General features: G+C 39.1%; 1 protein-coding gene across 1 annotated transcript in view; it reads left to right on the forward strand.

The window, feature by feature from the left end:
- Positions 1–885: 885 nt before the first annotated feature.
- Positions 886–24,134, forward strand: part of TMPRSS7 (transmembrane serine protease 7) — a 35,116-nt gene continuing 11,867 nt past the window's right edge. Inside the window, 9 exon segments of the mRNA XM_064504719.1 lie at positions 886–1,003; positions 9,501–9,631; positions 12,094–12,218; positions 13,231–13,424; positions 14,387–14,425; positions 17,896–18,124; positions 19,436–19,566; positions 20,875–20,987; positions 22,744–22,850. Coding sequence (XP_064360789.1) covers positions 886–1,003; positions 9,501–9,631; positions 12,094–12,218; positions 13,231–13,424; positions 14,387–14,425; positions 17,896–18,124; positions 19,436–19,566; positions 20,875–20,987; positions 22,744–22,850 — 1,187 coding nt within the window.

The following is a 24,134-nucleotide window of genomic DNA, read 5'->3' on the forward strand; positions in this document are numbered from 1 at the left end:
GTCTCCAGTGATGGAAGAGATATATCCCAAATGTTAATGACTAACGTGTATAGAGATCTTTGCAGTCTACTGATACCACACCAGTTATTCCTGGAGCGTGTTTATCAATTCCCATTTTACAGATGGAGAAGTCGATGTCACAGAAGCTGTAGGTATTTGGCCTCCTCTAGGCTCAAAATGAAGCTGAATTACAAATACACCTGGGTTATTTAAAAGGGTAGCCAAAACCTTTTTCTTCTCCATTTGGAAGTAATCTTGACTGTTATTTGAGGAAATTATTCAAAGAACAAAATGTGCACTTCTACAGTGTTAGTCTTTGTGTCAGCTCTGATGAAGATCGACTGGATGATGTAGCTCTGTGAAGGTCTCTTCAAATGTTGTAAGTCATCACTTAAACCCCTGTTTAGTCTTCTGAGTTGTATAAAGACTTGTGTTTTTATGGAGAGCTCTGAGTGAGTTTCAGTTAAAGAAAAATATTTATAAACAATATGCAAGAGAATTCTTAGTCATCAAAGACAGGTTTTAGTAGAATTGACCTTATTGTGTATAGACTCTTCTTCCTTCCATGCCTTTGTGCAGCTTGTTAGACATTGCTGCTTAGCAAAGGGAGATCCTGAAATACAGGAAAACTCACTTTTGATGTTCAGCTTGAGAAAAATGACATGCTGAGATTTGTATTCTCTGGAGCACCATGATATGTTAGTGGGCTGATGCTGGCAAGTTGGTTCTGGGCTTTTCTTAATTAAAGGACCAAGGAAACCTGTACCTCTGAACAAATCATAAAGACAGCTTTGGTCAGCACCAAAAAGGAAGATTTCTGCCAGAGAAGATTTTTGTAGATGACAAGTTTGTTTAAGATAATTGCCTGTCTTCTATCTATAGCCAATGGTGAAAGAGATTCATCTCCTATATATTGAGTGCTTCTCCTCCTCCATTGACTATAGACTGAGTCTAGAAAATGAATTTGGATTTATATACCTAAATTCTAGACAGTTTGAGATAGGTAAGATGAAACTCTATGCATTCCAGCAAAGCAGTAGGCTTATGCAGTGCAAGACAAGCTTTTTATCCTCAGGAGCTGAATTGCTTCCACCATGAAATCCATGTAATACATCTCAGCTGTGGCTTGAGGCTGTCATGCAGATCTGCTGCTGAGCACCGCTGCAGCCTTTTCCTTAATCAGTGACTTGGTGGACGGGAGGCCACAGACCAAACTAAGGAGCTGTCCCTAGTTGTGTGAAGTCTTGGGGAGGGGAACCAGAAAGCCAGGCTGCCTAACAAATGCATGGGAGGAAGCCACAGCCCTGAGAGAGAATGATGTGAATGAAACAACATTCTTGGCAAACTGAGAAGTTGGTGATTCATGACAGTCGGTTCTGGAGTGGTAGGAAAGCATTGGGGGTGGAACTGGTCTGGGAACCATAACAAGGGGAAAAGAATAGGATATGTTCAACATAATGAATTGATTAGTTTCAGAAGTACGTATTATGTTGAATTAAGTCAGACTGAGTTAACAGAAGTGTTTTGATATGTGTTACTTGCAGGAGATAAAATGAAGCTGCTTAATAGCAGTTCATGTATGTAAAGTAATGGCTCAGTCAAAAGTCCTTTCAGGAGGATCCACATGAAAGCAGGTTTCTCCACAAAGCTCAGAAACAGAATAGTTGGCTTATATTAACCTTTCAAGCTGATGATCACTGGTGTCCATCAGGTGAAACCGAGAATTAACCTATGGTTTGGGTTGAGACTTTTTTCCAAGCCTTCAGACTTTCTTATATAGAAAATGTGCAATTAATGAGATAGAAGAAAATGCATATGTAAATCCCTGTATATTTTAATAAAAGGAAGCAGCGAAGCTCACTTTCATAAGATAATTTTACTTCTAATGTACTTTATGTCTTATTTCTGTTTGCCAGCTTCTTTATTATTCACTTCACTTTGAAGGAGCATGCACTTGTCTTGAATAACCCCAAACCCTAATACCCTAATTTTGATTTTTTCTTTTTTTTTTTAAAGAAGAGGGGGAAGTAAGTATGAGATATTATAACAATCAATTAGACATGCTTAGGGATGAATTCTACCTGCTGCTTCACCTATTTATTTCACATGTACTGAAAGTGACCCAGACCTACATTAAGGTAGAATGTGATAGGCACATAATGTTATTTACCTGAATTAAGGAATAGAAATAACTTCAACCTCAACCTTTCTGTGTAATCCAGAGAACACGGTATACAGTCCTATTACCAGGCATAAAACATGTTTAGCCCTATAGCTTTTGATTGACCTTTGTTGCTACTTTAACAAGTGCCATGGTTATTTTTATCTTCTTGGGCAGAAATACATGAAGTAAAACTGCTTAAAAGAAATGAAATTTGGAGACGTGTTTCTCCAGTGCATAAAGGACTCACTGAATAAACACACAAAACTTCAAAACTGACAAAGGGAAAATATGTTTTATACACAATGCTGTATTAATCTGTTGGACAAATTTTTGAAATGCCTTTTGTATGGCAGTAATTGCCTGTGCGCGGTTTTGAGAAAGGCTTTTGGGAATTACATAAATACTTTGAGAGACCCCAGTAGTCCTGGCAAAGTTATTTAAATTGAAGTAAATCTCAGGAAGTGGGAGTTGGAAGCAATTATATATAGTAATATGGAATAAGTTGGTAGATTTCCCTATGTTACGAAAGCATTAATAATGCCAAGAGCTTAAGCTGTCACTTTATATGTATAAACTACATCACAGTTCTAGCAGAAATAACAACAGATGACCAATAAATATTTGGCTTATGCCCTGAAACACAAGACTGACATACAGACAAGAAATTTCTTACTTTACAAGCACATTATATAACTATAGGATTTCTTGCACTATGTCTGAAGTCATATATTGCTGGTTATACCTACAGAGCATAGGTCTTACCTGAAGCCTGTCTGTTATGAGATCTGACTCTGTCTCTTCTGTCCTGTACCTCTTCACTACTGCAGTGCTAAATTTTCTATGATTCTTAGTCTAGGCTTAATGTCTCTGAAGATAAATTCAGAGTGTGTGTGTACATACATGTGTGTATATATATGTATACACATACTAGCTTTTTGATTAAAAAATATATTTCTGCAGTGTGTTTCTGAACTTGACCTAAGGAAGGCAATGAGATTGCTAATCACTTAACAGTAGAGGCAACTCTATAGTTAGCATCCATTGGGGGAAGTACAGTTTTACATCCACTATAAATATTTAATTACCAAAGAAGATAGGATGGGACTGTTATGACACAGGTGACTTCCTGGATCTGATTACAAAAAGGAGCATTTGTTGAGTTTCACTGTCTCAGTTTGGAGCCTGCTCTATTTTAATAATACAAAATGTGTGTTGTGGAGCAGTTTCCTTCTAGGTTACAGTAGAATAACTAAATTAGGGTGTTCAAAAGGTACTTTATATAGTTCTGGAAAGGAGTTGGAATGCTTTCTTTGTTTGCAATGACTATCCATTACTTGCAGCACCTTTACCTAAGGTACTTAGGTTTGGGTTTTTTTTTTTTTTTTTTTTAGTTGTATGATTTTGCTAGCACATTTATTTTTTACTTGCTACTTTTCTTGTTTGTGGTGATTAATCTTGTTAAGTTTTGCTGGTGAATAGATTTTAGCACTGTGATTTGGTGCGTTAACAAGTTGGAGTCTATTCCAGCTTAAGACCATGAAAAGCCTTTTCTTATGTGGTCTGACTTTGAAACCTGAAGTTACTTGATAGCACCCATCTAATATTCACAAATGAGTAACGGGGCAGATGAAATTACAATTGGAAACTCATCAAAGTAAATTGATGCCTCTTTTGGTCCTGGACATTGCTGTTGACTATCTTTGGAAAGAAGTGGTGGTAGTGCCTAGAAAAAGGTGCACAACTCTTTCTCATCTGGGATAAACAATAAAACAAATCCTGCTAGAATGGATGAAAAAAATGACTGCCCAGCAGCCAAACCTGAAGATGAACTAAGTGTAAGTAGTTGACTTAAGCATTCTTAATTTCATGTACTTCTTGACGCTATCAGATCAGTTATGATCTGCTAAGTCAAGTATTAAACTTGATATCCCAGCTAGCTTTGTTATAACTTTGTCAGTTTTATAATTAAATCTGAAACTGTCAGTGTGTTTTTGTGCATCTTCAGATTGCTAGTAACATGTATTTATAGACAACTGAAATAATGGGAATGTCAGTGTGGCGATATAAAAGTTTTTTCTGGTGTCATGACACTGCTTTTCCAATAAGAAATCAATTTCTAGGCAAGAAAGGCAACATCTCTGTTTTTCTTTTTCCTGAGGAGATACAGAGGGGGACTACTGCATGAGGATTAACACAACAAAAAGTGATTGAATAATTTAGTGTATTTTGATACACGAATTGCAAGCTGGAAACCAATTCTAGAATACAGAAACTGAGCTGCAGCAAAAGAAAGCTGAGTTAAGAATTGCCATCCATACTTAGGGAACAACTTAACGTTGCCATTGTTTTCCTTGCTATAAAGTGTTTATGGTAAACTCATTTAACTTAAGGATATACTGAAAATCTAGAGTATAGCAATAGGTGCTTTTATGAATCCTGCGTAAAAGAGAGACTTGCAACACAAGCCTTGATGCATGAAGTGCATTTAAAAAAAATTATGATTACAGTAGATACAATGAAGATGTTGACTGCTCTGAGTGCATATGTACATTCCAGCAACGTCAGGCCTGAGCAGCTTTTATTCATCCTTGACAGCAACTCTCTGTCTAATTTTTAAGGATAATTCTGTCTGGTTAGGTCTACAGCTATAAACAGAAATGGCATGGACAAACTTAAATAGAAGTTATTCTTGGGGGGAATCTTGATGAAAGAGTTCCCAGTGAGTCCATAAAATGGCTCAAATTTCAGATGTCAGAACTGAGCATTCATTGAGCTCTCTCATGCTGTCCCAGTGAACATGTGAGAGTTTCAAGGAACTTTACATGATAGATCAGTGCTTTAAATAAGCAAATAGACAATTTGGTTTTCATTCTTACAGAGAATCCTACTCAATAAGGTATTTAAAAAATATGGAAGACAACCAAATCCAGTCCCTTTTCGAGAACATGTGAAACAATTGCTGTTAATTACCTTGATACAGATAGTCATCTGGAAGACTCCAGACTTCTATCTTCACGTTTGTTTGTGGAAGCAGTAAAGTGCTCTGTACTAACCTAGTCATTACTTTAGTATTAAACATTTTCTCTTTTTTTTTTTTTGGTCATCTTTGAACGTCCTCAGCTCAGAAGTCAAAGCCATTGTATTTGACTACTGTCCTGGTGAGGGATATTTATGATAGTTGTAGATGTTCTATCTATGAAGCATTGTAAGGGAGTTATAGCAGAGAATCATATAAAACTTCCAGTTGGAAGGGACCCCTGAAGGTGATCTACCATCCCCCTGCTCAGGGCAGGACTAACATCAAAGCAAGAGCAGATTGCTCACATCCTTGTTCTATTGAGTTTCAAATATCTCCAGGGATGGAGGTTTCCTGACCTCTCTGGGCCCCTGATCCACAGTATGGACACCCTCATGATGAAACACTTTTTCCTTATGTCCAGCTGGAATTTCCCTTGCTGCAATACATGGCTCTTGTGGCTGTCTCTTCACTGTGCGTCACTGAGACAAGTCCTGCTCTGTCTTCTCTATAACCCCCTTCAGGTAGTGGGAGTCTATACTTAACTTGCAAAACACACACAGACACCCTTCTCCACCCTTCTTCCCACCCCCATTCTCTCCATAAACAGTCTCGTGCTCTCAGCCTTTCTCCATACATCGTGTGCTCCAACCCCTGATGATCTTAGTTGGCCTTCCCCTGGAATTGCTCCAGCTTATCAACATCTCTGTTGTACTGATGGGCTGAAAACTGAACATAATACTTCAGATATGGTTCCACTAGTGCAAGGCAAAAGGAAACAATCTCTTGTAGACTAGACAATCTTCTAGAGACTGCTTTCACCAATGACTAGTAGTTACACCTGGCCTGGGAGTCAAGCTTCAAAGGCACGTGCTGTCTGCAGCCACTGAACTGAACTTAGCATCCCACATTGCTAATTCAGAGTGCAGTTCTTAACTGGATACCTTCTGATATTTGGAGTCTTTTTTCCTCCTTCAGTGAAATATAGTTAGTAAGGATGAAAAATGAGTCTCATGCTCACACACTTTTAGTCTACTATGGGCCATATGCTCTTGTGGTGTACCTTCCATGAGGTTCCAAGGAATGAAATGATGGCAAACAGCCTGGCAGCTTGTTGCAGCCTTCCTCTGTGCTGCTTTTCCCTTGTAGCTCTACAGATGATAATGAGGTCTACTGAGCATTAGGAACAATCAGATCTGCCCAAGTCAAGGCCTGTGCTATTGTATAGGCACCTGATCTGGTTTGTTTCTGAACTACTTTGGTGTATTTCTGTGTGGGCAATGAAGGGGATGGATGATGTGATGGGGGTCAGTCCCTCAGCAGAATGAGGCTTTCTGCACCATGAGTAAGCAATTCACTGACTATCAGTAGGCATGGCCAGAGATTCTTGATTTGCACCACTAAGAGCTGATGTACCTCTGAGCTAGGTCCCAGCCCTACAGTGGCATAAAATCAGCTGTGAGAGTAGAGAGATCCACTCTGAAAATGCCCTTAAGATGTATAGAACTACTCCAAGGATGAAGATCAAAACCAATAAAGAGTTTTTTTCCTTATCCTTATGGTGGTGAAATTCAGTTTCATCTTCATATGAAGTCTTGAGCCAGAGCGTTCTGTCCCAAAGTCTGTTTTATGCTTCAACAGAGGTGTTTTCCACTAAAGATTTACTGCTGCTGCTTGCTAACTGGTGTTTGTCAATACCCCCAGCCATGGAGACCCCACTACTTCCCCAGACAGCCTCTTGCAGAGCTTTCCTCTTGCTAGCATCATGATGTTTGTTGGAATATCTTTCCTGAATCTTCCTCATAGATGTGGCAAGATTATCACATTTAAATTATAGTTGTGATATAAGAATGAAATTTATCTTGTCCATAGTTATAATTGTGATGTAGCTAGGTATCGGGGCTATGTCTGTGTTCATACCCAGTGCACTTGATCATTAATTCTCTGGAACTCCCCATAGCCTATGCATGGGTGATGGCAATAAATTGGCTTAAGAAAAGGTGATTGACCTACTAGGTGGCCTCGCAACAAAGCATTTGACTAACTGTTACAAGAGCTCTCTAGATAAAAATTTCATAAAGTCCTCAGGATTCTTCCAGGCAGCTCTTGCTGTGCATATAGCTATTGATAGGCATTACTTGTATGCTTAAATACTTGTATGCTTGTTAACTTCCTCAGTTCCTGCTGCAGGATTGGCCAAACTGTACATAGATACAATACTCGTAGGAAGTAAAAACTGTTCTTGTAGATGATGGCCACACTGGTCAGTCTTTTGGACCTGGTTAAGATAGGAAGTATTTTGTATGTAGTTTCAGATAATCTGGGCTTCCGCTAAGGAGTCACATAACCAGGCTGGATAACCCTGTCCAGGATCCCATCATAGCAAGAACTGTGCTGTATCCTCCCGTTTGCTGGAAAGCACTTCTCAAAAGGAGCTGGACACAGAGAAGGAGGTTGTCCGTACTTATTGCTCCTCATCCTGAACGGAGGCTGAGATGTCTTTGGAGGGATGAATGGGTTGAGGCCATTTGTACTGGGATAGGTTTTGGTCTGAAAAGAAAGTGGCTTTTTTTTTGGAATGGCAATGACATTTTGACCCTGGACTGGGAGGGAGCAAGGGTACTGTGTATATGCCTGCCCTCCAGGTACCTAGCAGAAAAAGAAAAGGCCACAGTATTGGAAAAAGTATTAACTATTTGAGTAATGGGTTAGCTCAGTTCCCACTTCAAACGAAGGATGAACATGTGCCTGCGCCTGCACTGAGCTTGCGTATGTGTAGCAACTATTTGGGTTGTGAGACTCCTTGCTAAGTTGTATTATCAAGCTGCTGGTGAAAAGCTGCTCTTCTGCAGTACTTGTCTGTGTGTACGTCTCAGCCACAGACAATGAAAGGTAATTCAAGGTTACCTGCCCTTTAGACTAAAGAGGGCTAATATACCTCATGCTAATGAGGAATGTGCATGGAGATCAGCACCCATTTAGATGGTTAATGCTGGGTATCAGTTACATGGTGAGCCATTGTTTTAGGGTACATTGTGTTCTTCTGTCCCTATGCAATAAACCTTAGGCAATAGGGCTTGTATCTGTGTTATGTCTGCTGTTCTCTCTGGAAGAACAAGATCCTGCTTCTTGACTGGAGTTTCACACAACTATTATTAATGGAGCTGTGGTTTGTGCAGTAACAAATGAATGCGTGTGGGAATCTGCTATAGTTGCTGGTCAGCCAGGTGCTGTTTGAAATTGCTGTTTGTATGTTCCATACAGCTTCATGTCTTTCACCTTATTTTAGGCATCTAACATCTCGGTCCAAATGATAACTGGAGAAGATAGATTGGCAAAGAGGATTCTGGCAAGGAAAAAACACGGCAAATTGAAATTGAACAAAGAAGAGAAGCCAGTGTGGAATTTTCAAAACAAAATCATTCTTTTTACCCTTGTTCTATTCATTTTAGGCATTATAACCTGGACTTTATTGTGGCTTTTCATTGGTGAGTTACTGAAAGCTTAAGCCAATCACTATCTGCAACAACACTCTCAGTTATTTTTAGGATCTCACTTGTCCTGACGGCTTTTTCTAAAATAAGCATGCATCTTATTTAAAGGAGACCTGGAGGACTTTTGACTGTCTTTGTTAGGACTTGTATCAGAAGGTTGGATTAACAAGCAATTACAAAAGAAGGCACAGCTGCTTACTGTAGGAAGCGTGTCTTTTTTTAATGGGTTATGCAAAGCATTCTTTACGTGTGCTAGCTAATCGTGCAGGCTTGACAGCTCCCATGAACTTGATTCCTTAGAAATTCTGACTCCCACTGTATTTCTTGGCTGAATAAAGGCCATGCAAGCCATTTGCCTCTCACACAGAATAGATGTAAAGAAGCTGAAAGGTTTCAGGGAGCAAAATGTAGAAGACAAGATCTGTAAAAACACTGGACAGGATTATCATCTCTGTGGACCATTTCCTTCCTACTTCATGTGCCTAAACAGGCAGGAAAAGCTATGTTCAGGCCCCTGAGGCTAATATTGTATAAGACTCCTTAGGGATACTCCAGCATCTGGATATGGATATTGCCTTCATTTTGCTACTTCATTTGTACAGTGGTATCTTTTCTTGTGTGTGGAGTTGCAGGTGCTCAATTAGTCTTCATAGTGTGGTACTTGTCTAGAACAGTTTAGCTATGAAAATATAGTGTTCGTTTGGTAGAATCCTCTCCACTGTAAGGCTGAATAGGTCAATTTGATTTGGAATTAGATCAGTAAAAGCACTTTATTGTTATTTTTAAAAAATAACTGGACGCTAACTGTGGTCTTTGTTTCTTGCAGTTCAGGCAGAAAACAAAGATGCATTGTATTTTGTTGGACTGTTTCGTGTTGCCAACATAGAATTTCTTCCAGAATACAGGCAGAAGGAGTCAAAAGAATTTCTCTCCATGGCACAGAATGTGCAGCAAGTGGTAAGATGAGTGGGTTGCCCGGCTAGCAAAATGTTCAGACCTGTGAACAGGAGGTGCAGCTTTCACTTTTGGGTGGCATTGAGGAGAAGCCTTGTGGTGCGCCTTGTTGTGGTGTTAGATGTCTTTGTTTCTCTAGAAGACTGTATGCAAAGGGTGAGTACCTGAAGGCAGGAAGGGACTAGCTGCTTTTAGCTTGTTAATTACAAACTAAATTTGGGAAAGGTCTGTTTGATATCTTAAAAAAAAAAAAAAAAAAAAAAAATTCCCTGCCACCTCCCCCCCCCAAATTCAGGGTATGTGAATAGAACCCTACAAAAGCCCTTCAAAACTTAATTGCCACTTCTGAGATTGTAAACTGATGAAATATATTGCATTCAAACTGGTACCTGCTGCCAGTCTTCTGCCTTACAGCATCTGTAATTACTACAGAGTTCTTGAACACATTTACATTTATATCTGATGCCAGATAATCTAAAGGCCTTTATTCTTCCCAAATACCAGTCAGTCATAGCAGAAACAGTACTCTCTTGTAGGCCGCTAAGGTTGCTTTACACAGGGAAGAGAGAGGAGAGAATCTTGGTCAAGAAGAAATTTGACTTTAAAGGCATTTGGTGTGGGGAAGAAAAATCATTAATGTCAGGAAATGCAGCATTGTCCACATAAGGGTTATAGCAATTGTGACAAAACTGCCTAACATGAAGAAATGGATCAGATGCAATCAAAAGATTTTTGAATAATTGCTAAGTTTTTGTCATCTTATAATTTGAATTCATGCTTGTGTTTTCCAGCTCAATCTTTGATAAAAGGAATGAATTCCCCCCCTCCCCCCCCCCAAAAGACTTGACCCAAAACATTTGAAAACAGGCAGTTTGGTCTTCCTCCCATGTTAAACACTGCAGTGCTTTCAGGAAGGGGTGCAGCAGTGCGTGAAGTGTCTTCCTCTACCCCATAATAGCATACCAACTCCACTGTTTTGATGGGGAGCAGCTCTAACCAGCTGTGATCTTTGTGCCTGTGTCTTGCTCTTGCCTCAGAGCATCTTGTGGTTGCGGCACATAATGGAGAGAGAGAGATGACAGTCAACAGAAGTGAATTGCCAGCACTGCCAGTGTCACCACCTCCTACCCAAATAAAACTCAGAAATGTTTTTCTGGCTGTAATCTTTGCCCAAACTCACCAACAGATTTTTGTATCGCTGAGCCTGTGCTTCTTGATGACTTGACTACTGGCCAAAATCACTAGTGTGGTTTTTTTGTTTGTTTGTTTGTTTGTTTTCTCGCCCTTTTTTTCATGGCTTCTCCTTTATAGACCCACAGAGTGATAGTGGAAGAACCTCTCGAGATAGCCTCCTTTTTCCTTTGATAGCAATGGTAACAGGTAAAACCCCTTGTAGCCTAATCTGGAGAAACGCTGAGGTCCACTCATTTTATTTAGGCCTTCAAAATAATTGTTTGGACTTTGTGCGTCAAACACTAGAAAATTGGGATTAATGTTAATGTGATTCTTACTGTGATTTTATGGCCATTCCTTCAAAAGAATCTGTTACAGTCACTTTGGCATTGATTTCAACTATTAAGCAGCAGGATGGCGTCTGAACAGCTTGAGGTACATGCCACCTTGTGGCTTTAGCAGTGTGCCTCTTTGTATACGAGGAATGAGGGTTATCATCAGGCTTTGGAACTGTTGGAATCAGGAGCATGCCTTCCTCAAAGGCAGTCCCCGGCGTGAAAGGCAGATTTTTTTCCTTCTCCACATACTTTACACTGTGTTAGTAAGAAATATGTTAATGCTGAGCTATTAGTGAAGAAAATGGGCACAAATTGAATTGAAACACAAGAAATTTCATTTAGACATTTGAAAAAACTTTGCTACTGTGAGGACTGTCAAACACTGGAACAGGTTGCCCAGAGAGACTGTAAAGTCTGCATCCTTAGAGATATTCAAAACCCAACTGGATACAGTCCTGGGCAACCTGCTCTACTTGACCTTGCTCTGAGCAGGGGTGGGGTCCAACTAGGTATCTCCAGAGGTCCCTTACCACCTCAATTACTCTGTCATTCTGTGAAGATACTCTGCTGAATACCTTTAACTGCATCCTTACTGCAGCTGGAGAACACACAGCATTACAAGAATGTGCTCATTTCCTGAAGAATGGCCATAAAGCTTCAGCTTCAGGAAGGAGAAGCTCTCTGTGTGTCAGATTTCCTGGGCAAAGAATGTGCATGCTTTTCAAACTCACTCATTTATGAGAAACGTTGCTGTACATGTCAGCTGGTTTTGTGCAGAAGATCTGATGCTTCTTGGGAATACTGGACTCACTATGGGTGCTCTGAAGAGCTGATCTGTCCATGTTTGCTGCTTTGACTGGATTGGTTACCGTATGTTTGGAAACCTGTGCAATTTCATAATCCTTATAGAAAAGATGATGTTCCCGGGAGAACTTAGGCATGTAACACCTCTAGATCTGGTTGTTTTGGACAAATGCTAAATCTTCACCAGCTTAATACTTTCTCTTTCAGATGAACTTGGTTTACACAACCTCTGCTTTCTCCAAATTTTATAAGCAGTCCACTGTTTCGGAAGTCAGGTAAAACTGTGGTTAATGTGTTGGTATTTTTGTTGGATATTATATAATGCAATGAGCTACAAGAGAAGCCTATTTTTGGTTGTTGTGATTTAATCTCTTTGCTATGCACTTGTGATAGCAAAATCCATTTATAACCTGTACCGATTCATTTCATGCAAGTAAGGGCAAACTTGAGTCATATACGCAGTTCTTAATCTGTCAGGAATATGGTTTAAGGAAAAATGAAATAATGTCCCTAAAGAGTTTGGTGATAGTTTGGCTGCTAGATCATCAATACACAGAAGTTTGGCCTCCATTAGAGCACAACTCTGTATTAGAGTTGTGCATATTTTATAAATAATATACATTGATATAAAACTATTTTGTACTGACAGAGCTCTTTGCGTAGTAGAAGGGAAAAGTCTCCATATTCCTGTAAGGTACACTTTAATATTAAATATACAATTAATGCCAGAGGTTTTATATGGTTGATACTGTTGAATCGTCCTGAATCAATACAGTTTTGGAATATGAGTTTCCAGGGTACACTGAATTTTAAAGATCTTCCTCCTCACCAGGAGGGAAGACAGAGACTGGGGTGACAATATGGAGCCTCTAATGCTTTTCTAAATAGTGTAGGCAGCAGTTTTGGCACACCGCACAGTACAGTGCACTGCACAATACAGGGAGAGCTGCACAGAGATACAGAGTACTCCATCACTGGATATGATTGTTCTTTCATTTTTGTTATGTTGTTTAGGAGAAAATCCAGTTCAAATTCAAGTAGGTGTGATGATTTCCATAGACCTCCAAAGTCAGGAGCCCTCAGGAAATCATTCTAGAGAAGATTTCTAATTGGAGACTTAGGGTTTTTTTTTTTTTAGGAAAGCAAATATGTTCAGTGTGTGAAAACATGGCAAGATGTAAAATGAACCATAGTCTTCTAAATTTCTACTTCAGAAGCTTGTGTTAAGAGTTCTGCCTTGATAAAACCTTCACCATGACAGCAAGCTATTGGACCTCTTTATTTCAGTAACAACAACAATGGAGGCCTTCTTATTCATTTCTGGATCGTGTTTGTAGTACCACAGGCGAAAGGTCAAGTGCTCTGTGAGGACTGTGTGGCTGCCATTTTAAAGGACTCCATTCAGACAAGTATCATCAACCGGACCTCAGTGGGAAGTCTTCAGGGCCTTGCAGTTGACATGGACTCCATTGTGCTAAGTGGTCAGTATTAGGACATGCCCATATCCTTCAGGAAATACTTTGTTAATGAGACATTTTTATCTTGGAGTAACAGTTTCTATAAACATACCAAAATCTCTATTGTGTGCTTCTGATATTAAAGATATAATAAAAAAAATTAAAAATTAAAAATAAAAAAAAAAAGTTGGAGGTCAAGTTAAGGTACAAAGTGTCCTGATTGCAAAGGCTCTTATACTTCGAGTGGTTATGTCCAAATTTAGAAGTTAAGCCTGACCATTTGCAGCCAGGTCAGATTTGGGTTAAGCTGACTTTACAAGTATCAAAAGATCAAGGGTTAAGGCTTCCACAGGGATCAAACTTCAGCCTCTCTATTAAAAATAAGATTCCTGTCACCCCTTTAATAAAGATTAAAAAGTGTATTATAAAGCTGCCCATTCATTAAACAACTTCTTTTTAAGTACCACTCCTGTTTGGAGAAGGAAGAAATCAGCAATGCAGTATTCAGGGACCTGGTTAATGCAATTAGTTACAAAATCAGGCATGATTTTCAGCTCTGTGAACAAGGCCAGAACAAGCTCCATGCAAATGAGAGTCTAACTGAAAGCTGAAAAAGATTTTGTGGCAATGAATGAGGAAATGACCTCCTGGGCATCTCTCTCATTTGCGCGCGCCCGCTTGCTCAGGCCTGTGCATGCTGTCTCTTGCTCGTGTGCTCTCTCTCTCTCACCTTCAGTTGAATTTGCTCAGTTCACATGCAGTCTCTTCTTGCCTCAGGCATTGAGATTCTGCCTATGACATGACTGCTCCAAAGCTGCTCCCAGAATTTGCAGAGATTGAGGGGGCTTTGGCAGCCTCCCTCTTTGAGACAGCTGTTCTGTTCTGCATGTTTAGCATTTCATTGAAACAAGTGTGATTGAATTCAACTCCAGATTCTGGATTTTGTGCAAATGAGAAGACTTACAGAGCTCTCTTTTTCTATGCAGCTGGTCTTCGATCAGATTACTGGTCAACAACGGGAACAGGTAATTAGCCATTCTTGGAAGCTTCCTGGAAGAGGAGAGGTGGAGAAGGAAGCTGGTAGTTCATATCTTAGGCTCAAAGATACTGCTCAGTGTTAATTTAAGCGGGTTAAATTCAGCCTTAGCATTTATGCCCTGATCAGGGGTCTTGCATGTGACAAATATAGAAACTGTTTGCATTAATTTTGACTGAAACTTTGCAAATGTACCTGGGAAATAAACCAAGTCAGTCCTCTGTTTGCAATTCCTTCTGTTGAAGGGAAAGTAAGTAACTACATCTAATTTGGATAGTATTGAATTGAAGTCCATTTATTGGCATTTACCCTCAACAACAGCAATGCTTAGGTCTGTCCTTTTTCCTCTTCCCTTTTCTCCAAGATGGAGGATGAATTTTGCTTTTGAATGGATTCCATAAGAGACGGTAGTCTAAGCAGTTGAATTTTGCCAGGTTTACGGGAGACACATTTCAAATACCTGCTTGGTTTCATACTGTAACCTTTCCACTGGGAGTCTTTGGCAGTGTGCAGAGAGACTTTACAAGCAGGACATACACACAACAAAGTACAACAAAATTATGTTGACTAACACAGAATAGATACTAGACTAAGCATCAATATGCTAATCACCTTTGATGCAGAAACCTGATGAGTCTCTACTGGCCCAGCAGTTGTCAGTCAGGTAGGGATGTGTTGGCTTCCCTTGCTCCTTAGAACAGGCTTACTTTTCATCTGGCTAAGTTGCTATCTTTTAATTCTTCTTCTCTTTTTTTTAAGGGCTTTATACGTTTTCAGGTCTATGTTTTCCTTTTATGAGACACTAATTTTTACTATTTCAACAATTAAGTTTCTGTCAGTGTTTTCTGCTTCTGTTATCTTGCATGGTTGTAGCTTACATAATTTCTCAGACTTCAACAACTGCTTTTCTCAGTGCACCCAAGCCAAGGTCTCATAGCTGTGCTGTCCACAGCTGGACTTTGGGTCACAGACCCTGGGCCATGCATTACAATGCCTAGATTGATATCAGCCCATAATTTCTCAAAATTCAACTTGTTTGCTAAAACAATCATTTATTCAAAACCTTTCTTGAATTTAACTGCAAAACATAGCATTATTGGCCTTTGTCACATCTCTTTACAGGCATTTTAATTATATAAAATAATTGTGTGCATTGGTGATTGCTCACAGAGTTGTTTTGGCTAATTTCAGTTATTTCAGTATTTTAGGGCAGAGGAATTATTACAGTCAGAGCTCATGCTTCAATTTATTCCAGAATGTATTCCCTAAAGGAGAAGAAAATAAGTGGAAGAGTGTAGCACAAATATTGATGCTAAGGGCTTTTTTAGGACTTATATGATCTGCTTTTCACACAAAGGGATACGAATGACATGCTACATTCTAGATGTCTTTCAGAGACTTACGATGTAGTTGAGTGCAGTCGGACTGGTATATAAAAGAAGCATAACGTTGGTATGTGATGGGGTTGCAGGGGAACACCAACATGGATTGCTGAAGGATTTAAAGCCTTATATTGGTGCAATTTCATTTTCTGACTCAGGCTGAGTTCCCTTCAGTGTCTCAGGCTACAGCTTCAGGCTACAGAACATAGTGCAGAGATGCAAGTGCTAATGCAGCAGCATACATGGAAGGTGCATCTTGAAGTTGTATTTTGAGAGCAGTGGAGTTACTTTGGCATGAAGACTCATCTAGTTGATTAGTTCAGACACAGCACTGGCATGCAGATTTAATGAAGGATGGATTAGAAGAGGGACTTGTGCTGATTCAGCTGACACTAGTGACTTGCATTGCCATGGTGTGTGGCTAGGCAGGACTGGTTTGGGTAAAGACTGTACCCAGCTTTGGTTTCAAACTGGTATGCTTGCATTGCCTTCAGTTCCAGAGCTGGCTCTTAATTCTCTGCACCATGCTCCTCACTAGCAGTGAGCTAGTCACATTATTAAGCATTTAGTAGAAATTATTGTAGCCACTTAACTCTAAAGAGCTTCTTTATGAGCAAGTCTGACTTTGTTAGGGGTAAGTAAATAAGCACAAATGACTATTATGAAAAGAATGTTATTGGGAAGAGATAAGAAAAGAAGGAAGAACTATGGCTCAACTAAAGCTTGAAATAGTCATAACTGTAATTCACTTGAACGGTGTGTGACCCTTACAAAATTGTTCAGAAACATTCATACCATTAGTTTCAAGACTGTAAATTAGAAGTGGAAGCCAGACAAAGCCTGCCACTTCCCGTCTTGATTATCTACTAGTAAAGAGGCCAGCGTTTAATCTGAGTCAACAATCGACAGGGAACTTTTGCAGTGCTCTAACTGATGTTCCATGATTGTAGCTATTTCAGAGACTTGTCTTTTTAATTGGCAGAGATTCATGCAAATATTTACTTTGGGTCTTATTCTCCCTAGTTTGCATTTTTGCTCCTTCTAGCCTTTCAAAAAGCTATATTAAGAGTTTTAGGTATGACCAAACAAAAAAAATCCCTAAGCTTTTTGCTGAATGGAAACTGCAATATTGAATTGAAACAAAGACCTCAACATATCTGACTTGAAAGCCATAATGGTTACAGCTTAATTGGAAAGTTGGCTGCAAGTAGGGTAATTTTCTGGTGATTCTGGTCTAAATTATGACATGGGTTTATTAAAAAAAAAAAAACAGAAATAAAAAGAAAGCTATGTTGTGTTGGCTCACCTGTATTGCAAATATTTCATAGGACTTCCATTTCTAACAGTGACTTCTAATGCTGCAAATTTTCAAGACTTGATAGGATAAAGTCCTAAGTAACCGGGTCTTAATTCATTTTGACCTTGTTCTGAGCAGGAGGTTGGACAAGAAATGTCCTAGTGTCCCTTCTAACCTTAATGATTTTTTTCTCTCAATTTAATGGCAGCATTTACAGCTTATTTTTCCTAAAACATCAAGGAGCTGAACATTTGAATAATACTTTAAAAATTAAGCTGCACTTTTGTATTATTTTAAGTTATGTGTGTGTGTGGGGGGGGGTTGTTTGTTTTTTGTTTGTTTTTAATACGCATCCTAATATCCATAGGGAGAGCAGTTGATTTCTGCCCTGACTGGTGATTCCTGCCCAGGGAGCAATTGTTTGATTTAAGTTGTTTATCCTCCGGGCTCCACAGAGCTTTGTGCACTGCAAATAACTGTTCTACAAAATGGCAGTGTTTTAGTGCAAATATCCCTACAACTATTTATTTACAGTAGTGTGCCATCCTCTGTATTTTTCTGAATAGACTTTTTCTTGACCACAGACATGTAACTAATTAAGATGAAAACAGCAAGTGGGATAAATAGGCTATTTTTATGTTTAGATATGCTTTCATATATTGCTTTAGTTGAACATGACTTTTAGGGTTTTTTTGTTTGTTTGTTTGTTTGTTTGTACTTCACGTGGATTTAGCAGTTTCAGAGCAGGTTTCCAGTGTTGAAAACATGATATTTCCACAGGACCAAATTGTATGTATGATCTGTATGCTGATCGCCTACATGAGCGCTTTCCTCTGGATGTTCCTGCTGCTTCAGGGGGAACAATCTGCTATTTTAAACTGATCGCGTTAGTGGGCCATCTTATTCGTCTTTCAATAGTATCCCTTCAGATTGAAGCTGATAACTGCATCACTGACTCGCTAACCATTTATGACTCTCTGATGCCAATAAAAAATAAGATACTCTACCGGTGAGTAGAAACTTTCCTTGAGAATTCATTGACAGTAGTTTGTTTTCTCTGAATATTTGCCATCTGCATTTTGGGGGTTTTGCTTTGTTTAAAACACTCTGATCTTCATCTGTTATACAGATAATACCTGCAAGATACATATATTTTTTTCTTACACGAGTAGAAAAGTTGATCTTGCTGATAAAAGGAACAGCTAAATATTCTTCAAATTCTTTATTCTATAAATAAAACACATTCTCACCTTGATACAGAAATATGAGGAGTTCACACATTACTGGATGGAATTTTCTGTTTCTTGTCAGGAAACGGATGTTGACTAAAAGAAAATGTCAAAAGTTCCTCCCTTGAGGAAAGTTTTCTTCCATATAAAGATTAGTGCTCTTCATATGAAGACTGAAGTTCTACAACTAAGTGTCCTGTGGTGCCTTTTTTTTATCTTTTTGGCTGCTCTATTTGAGCTGTTTAGAGTGATAACAAAATCTAGAGCAGAAGCTCTGGTGGTTTGAGGGAGGGTAGGGTCTATTTTTCTTTTAGGGCCCACCATCCTTGTCTGGGGATTTTTGACTGAAATTCCTAGTGGCTAATTTGATACGGTTCTGTCAGAGTATAAGGCGAAGACACCACCTCCACTAAGTGAACAAAATGCTCAGTGTTTTGACCCCTGAAATCATTTATCCTGGCCTCTGAATGTGTGAATAAGCCTCAAAAACAGCACTGGCTTTTTAGTACTCTTAGATTGCTGCCCTCCAGAAATCTGAATCACTCACTGACTTGTCCATGAAACAGCAGATGGTGTTCACTTACTTAGTGGTGGTGGTCTAAGGAGGTATGAAAAGCAATGCATACAGAAAGTAAAATTTTTATGAGGCTAGTTGACATGACTTAGGTTCTCTCCTTCAGACTTGAACAATATCTTGCTTGTCTTTCCTGTACCCCTGGTCCCTGGCTAACTCTGTTAGTCTAATAAAATAAATGCTCTCTCTCTACAAGCTTCTCTTTGCTAATGACCTCAATTTTTGCTGAGTGAAGGTATAAAAGGCTAAGTCAGTATTATTTCCTAGAGCTGACCAGTCTCTCTTATATTTCATGTTTGTAGTTTCTTTCCTTCTTGTAAGAAGTGACTTGGCAATACCAGGTTTCTAACTGGTCCTGTGACAGGTTCTTCTGTGTTGAAGTGCAAGGATTTTTTTTTTTTGCTAGGCTTTGGAGCAGGTGAGCTCTGCAGCACTGGAAAGTTTACACACAGAGTAAGAGTGATGTGTTTTTGTTACAGATTGCTTACGAATGTACTCTGCTTTTTTCCCCTCTCAGAGCTTGCGAACCGTCCAATTCATTGGTGTCACTTGTGTCCACAAATAATCTCATGTTGGTAATATTTAAGGCAGCACAGATAAAGGAACAGAAGGAATTCCATGGATATTTTGAGGTCATTACACAAGAAAGTAGGTTTTTCTCTGAGTTTGGATATATATTTACTATGTTATTTCTACCTGAGAGCCCAAAGTGTCTGTCATGTTCCTGAGTCTGGATAAATGACTCCTTGCAGATCTGTATCTCATTTTCTCTTTTCTACACCCCGGTCTCTCTTCTTCATCTCCTCTAAATTACTAAGTAATTGTCTTCCTCCTGAGTAGCTTCAGCTGTTCAAATTAGCTGTCCTTATGTGAAGTATTAAGACAGCATGTTAAACCCAGCACTCACTGAATTAACTTGTTCAGGACTCCAGTGTGCCAGTAGATGGAGTAGTTATTTCAGACGTTGAACTGTTTTTTTTCTCTCTCCTGGTTTGGGATTCTCAGTGATGATGTTAAAGGTGGATATTTCAGAAGATAAAGCTTGAGTCAATCTGTTTGCATTTTCTATTGGTCTCTGCCTCCTCTTTAATACAGAGGAACCGGCTGTGCTTGTGCATAGAGTCCCTTTTCCACTTGATATTGCTTTAAGACTTGGTTTGATCATGATCTACAAATATTGTCATGGACATCAAATTGGTAGCACAAGGGCAAAGAGGATAACATAATCCAATGCCTGGAAATTCAAGCTACTCAGAAAGGCACTCAATAGTTTTAATACTGAGAATATTTTTTTTAATTTTCTAAATTAATTGGACATTCATAAAAAGAAAGTTTTGGCTTCCAGGGGGCTGATTCTATTAGCACAATGTCCATTTCTCTTAACTGGCTACATTTTTTAGGACTAGATGTCCTCAGGTACTACTGCACATTGATGCCTTGATGTGCAATACCGTCTGTTTAAGACTTGTTTGCAGAACTGTCTTCAGTGAAAGAACTGACATAAACCTTCCCAATATTTTCTCCTGCTCCTGCAGAGCCAAAATAAAAGTCAACAGCCCAATAAAAGGCTCCATTTAAAGAAGGAAAAGACATTCTGCGATTCCCAAACTTTTGAGCTGAAATGTGAGGCTGCAGTCATTTCTGACAGTCTTAATGTATCTAATAAATAACGTGAACTGGTGAGCTTCCCATTTTGTGAGAGACGGATTCAACAGATGCATAGATTTTTACATCCCTTGTCTGTCTGCATCATTTGGAAGGTTTTTATTTTTATTTTTTTACAGCTCGAACCCAGATAAACATAATTCCTAAGCTGTCCTGCTTTGCATTTGAAGAGTTGTGATAAATTTGAATGCCTAACCCACAGAAACAGCATTACTGGAAATACATTAAGGTTTACCAACTTCTGTATCTCTTTTTTTTTTTTTTCTTCTTGTCTTCTTCCCTCCTCCCTAGAGTGTGGAAAAACAATAGTGACAAAAGAGAAAACTGGCTATGAAGGGAGGATCGTGAGTCCATATTATCCAAGCTATTATCCTCCAAAATGTCTTTGTGTGTGGAGCTTCCAGGTAACGTGGCATGTGCTCTCTCTCTGAGCATTATTGCATGTTTTGGGCATAGAGAGCCTTGAAGTACAGCAGAAAAGACTGTGTAGGGCATAATTTGGGTTCTCACATATGTGGCAGTTTATCAAAATGAGAAAGCTGAATAGCTGGTCGTTGGTTCATTTTTTTTGTTTTGTTTTGTTTTTTTTTTCCTTCTCTGCCCTTATTTTTGACCTAGAGATCAGCTAAACTGTCTGGTTTTGAAGTTGTAGAGCTGAGATAAATTTCTGAGGATTAGCCTATAGAACTGCTTCACTGCAGAGAATGCAAGACTTCACTGATCTTTCTTCTCTCCTCCTTTCCCCTCCTCCCAAATCAGGGAGGGAAAAAAAAGGAGAAAAAGAGAAACTTTTGTCCTCTAATTTAGTCAGTGCTGCTGCTTCTCCATTATCCCCTGTCAGCCTATTTTATTATGCTTAATAAATTGAACTCTGTCTTCTAAGATGGGCTGCTGATTTCTCTGATTTTTCTTAGTATATTTTTTTCTGCATCTTTTCAGGTACTTTCCTGCATGTGAATGACCAAAAGCTTACATCTATTTAAGACAGTCTTGTCATGCATTGTTTGATTTCTCTAAAATGTTGCAACTCTACCCTCCGTAGGGTGATATCTCACAATTTGTTATGAACAAAATCTATTAACACATCATCTTTTCTATCAAGATTACTCCCTGAAACAACAAACAAAACAGATAGCAGAAGTTCTTTAGGAACTTTTCTGGTACCTCTGTGGCATCACAGTGTTTTCCTCTGTAAAAAGCATGGCACAGGATACAATGTAGTCTATTCTTTATCTACCTTTCTACCTTTGCTACTCATCTCCAGCTAAAGTAGTGGTTGCCCACATGGAATCACACCAGTTAAAGTGGAGTCCAGCTAGCCAAGACCTAAAGTCTCTGGCTCCTCTAGAAAACTAGGACAATGACCTTTTTGCCAAACTTCAAATCTTCAGTTTGTACTGGCCTTCTGAGGCAAAGGTTTCTGGACACTTAACACGGGCAACCCCCTTGGACTTACTTCTCAAAACCATTTAATTTCCCAACAGTTTAATGTGGAAACTTCCCTGTTTCCCAAATTATATATTGTCTGTAAGAGAGAGAAGGAGAAAAACCTCCATTTCTGGATTCTTGTTCTGACTCAGCCCTTCTTTTTTACAAGACAACGTTCCTTTTAAAAAGGTTCTGTTCCTTTTAAAAAAGGAACTTCTATTAATGTACCCTCATGATACTGCTATGCTTAAAATAATTTATAAAATACTGAAGAATCCTTGGCTGAGCAGGTGCTAGCAGAAGACTACAATATTGTGGCAGAAATAACTCCTAGTATTCCAAAGGTGACACCAGTATTCAATGCAGTGTCTAACTCAACCAACCATTGGAGCTGCCTGTCCCTGTGCAAGGAAAGTTAGATGCATTTGAGTGCTTTGATCTCAATACAAAAGCTGCCTTCTATCTATGGCCAATGGCATTTTGAAGATGAAAGGGTTGTTTGCTTGAGGGGGAGAAAGCCTGCAGCTGTGGTTGGGCTTTGCCAACCTTTGCTTTTTCTGGTGACTGAATAGCTGGCAGGTGTCTCAGGTGCTGGCTATTGAGCTGGGGACGTCAGCACAGCTTTCCTAGCTTGGCATTGCTAAGCACTGTAATTGCTGAGATGAATCTAAGGACTTTCATGTGCTGTGTCCACAAAAGAACTGCCTGTGCTGTCTTTCTTGCTCACAACAGACTCCACAAAAGAGCCTCGGTATAGCACTGAAATTTCATAACTATACCATAAGTGAGAAGAATGTTAAAGGCTGTGAGCGAGGATGGTGGAAAATTAATGAGCACATGTAAGTATTTCTACATGGTTTATTAAACTAATGTTACCAGAATCAACTTTCCCATCACTGCAGCAGTTGGCTCAGAGAGGTTCTACAAAAACAGAGATGCTTCACTGGTGTCTATGACCACTCCTCTTTCACTTTGGCTGATGAAGTAACTGAATCTTCATAAAACATATAAAAATTTTCTAATGAAAAGTACTGCAAAGCAGAAAATAAGTGCTCTTTGTGCTCTCTGGAGAGGTAGAAATGGAAAAAGCAGGTGAAGATAGGTGTCCTATGATCTTTAAGATAATTCTGGGTTTCCTGGGATCACCAGACAAAGTCTGTAGAACTCTTTCAAGCGTAACTTAATTCCATGATTGCCCATGAGGACACTGACCCTAAATAACTTCTCAGTGAAAGCTATTACAGTGAGACTATTGGGAATAGAACAGTAACTGCTTTTGCAGTCCCTGGCTCTTGAAAGAGAAACCACACAGAGACTGGTTCCCAAAGTACACTATTTCTTAAGTGTTTTTATTAAAGTTTGTTAAAACTGCTGCTTTCTTGCACATGTTTTCCACAAGTTTTTAAATTATCTTTCAGTTACTGGATGCTGAGGCAAGGCTAGACTTTGGATTTTTTTTGTTTGAGTGGAAACATCGGTAAGACCAGACTTGAAACTAAGCTTTTGAATCTGCTGCTGAAACTAAGCAAACTGAGTCAGACCTCTAAGAGTGTAACTGAAAGAAAAAAATATTTCTCTGTTCTTTAATACCATATTGTATTTTGGTATAGGGAAAATTGAGGTTGTCTGAAGCTACTAGCATTATGCCTTGATGCGAATTGGTTGCTGGACTACATGGGCACATAAAAAAGCTAATGAAAACAGACACTATTGGGTGTTTAGGGGTGTTTTTGTTTTTTCATTGTTACGGCATAAGTGTAAAGATTTGTGATGTTGGAGGACTTCTGAGAGGGGTGTCAAATAGAGGAATAATCTGAAAATGAAACTGGTGATGGGTTCATATTATAGGGATTGTCTCTATGAAAGACTTGCTTTTAAACAAGCCTAGCAATTAAACGTTCCACAGAATCCAATGTCAGGATATGACCCTTAGAAATGCATGCAGTGCGTTATTTTGGAAGTACTGCAAAAGAACATATGCTCCTGATTTCTGTGGCAAGTTGCTGATGATATAAGTAGGCCAAGTCAAATTTTCCTTTGAAAGTGTCTTTTTTTTTTTTTTTTTTTTTCTCCACTGAGAGCAAAGCTTTTGAGCTCTGTGTGATCTTCTGTTCTGTGCCTAC

Source organism: Dromaius novaehollandiae, chromosome 1, assembly GCF_036370855.1.
Source record: "Dromaius novaehollandiae isolate bDroNov1 chromosome 1, bDroNov1.hap1, whole genome shotgun sequence".
Classification (NCBI taxonomy): domain Eukaryota; kingdom Metazoa; phylum Chordata; class Aves; order Casuariiformes; family Dromaiidae; genus Dromaius; species Dromaius novaehollandiae.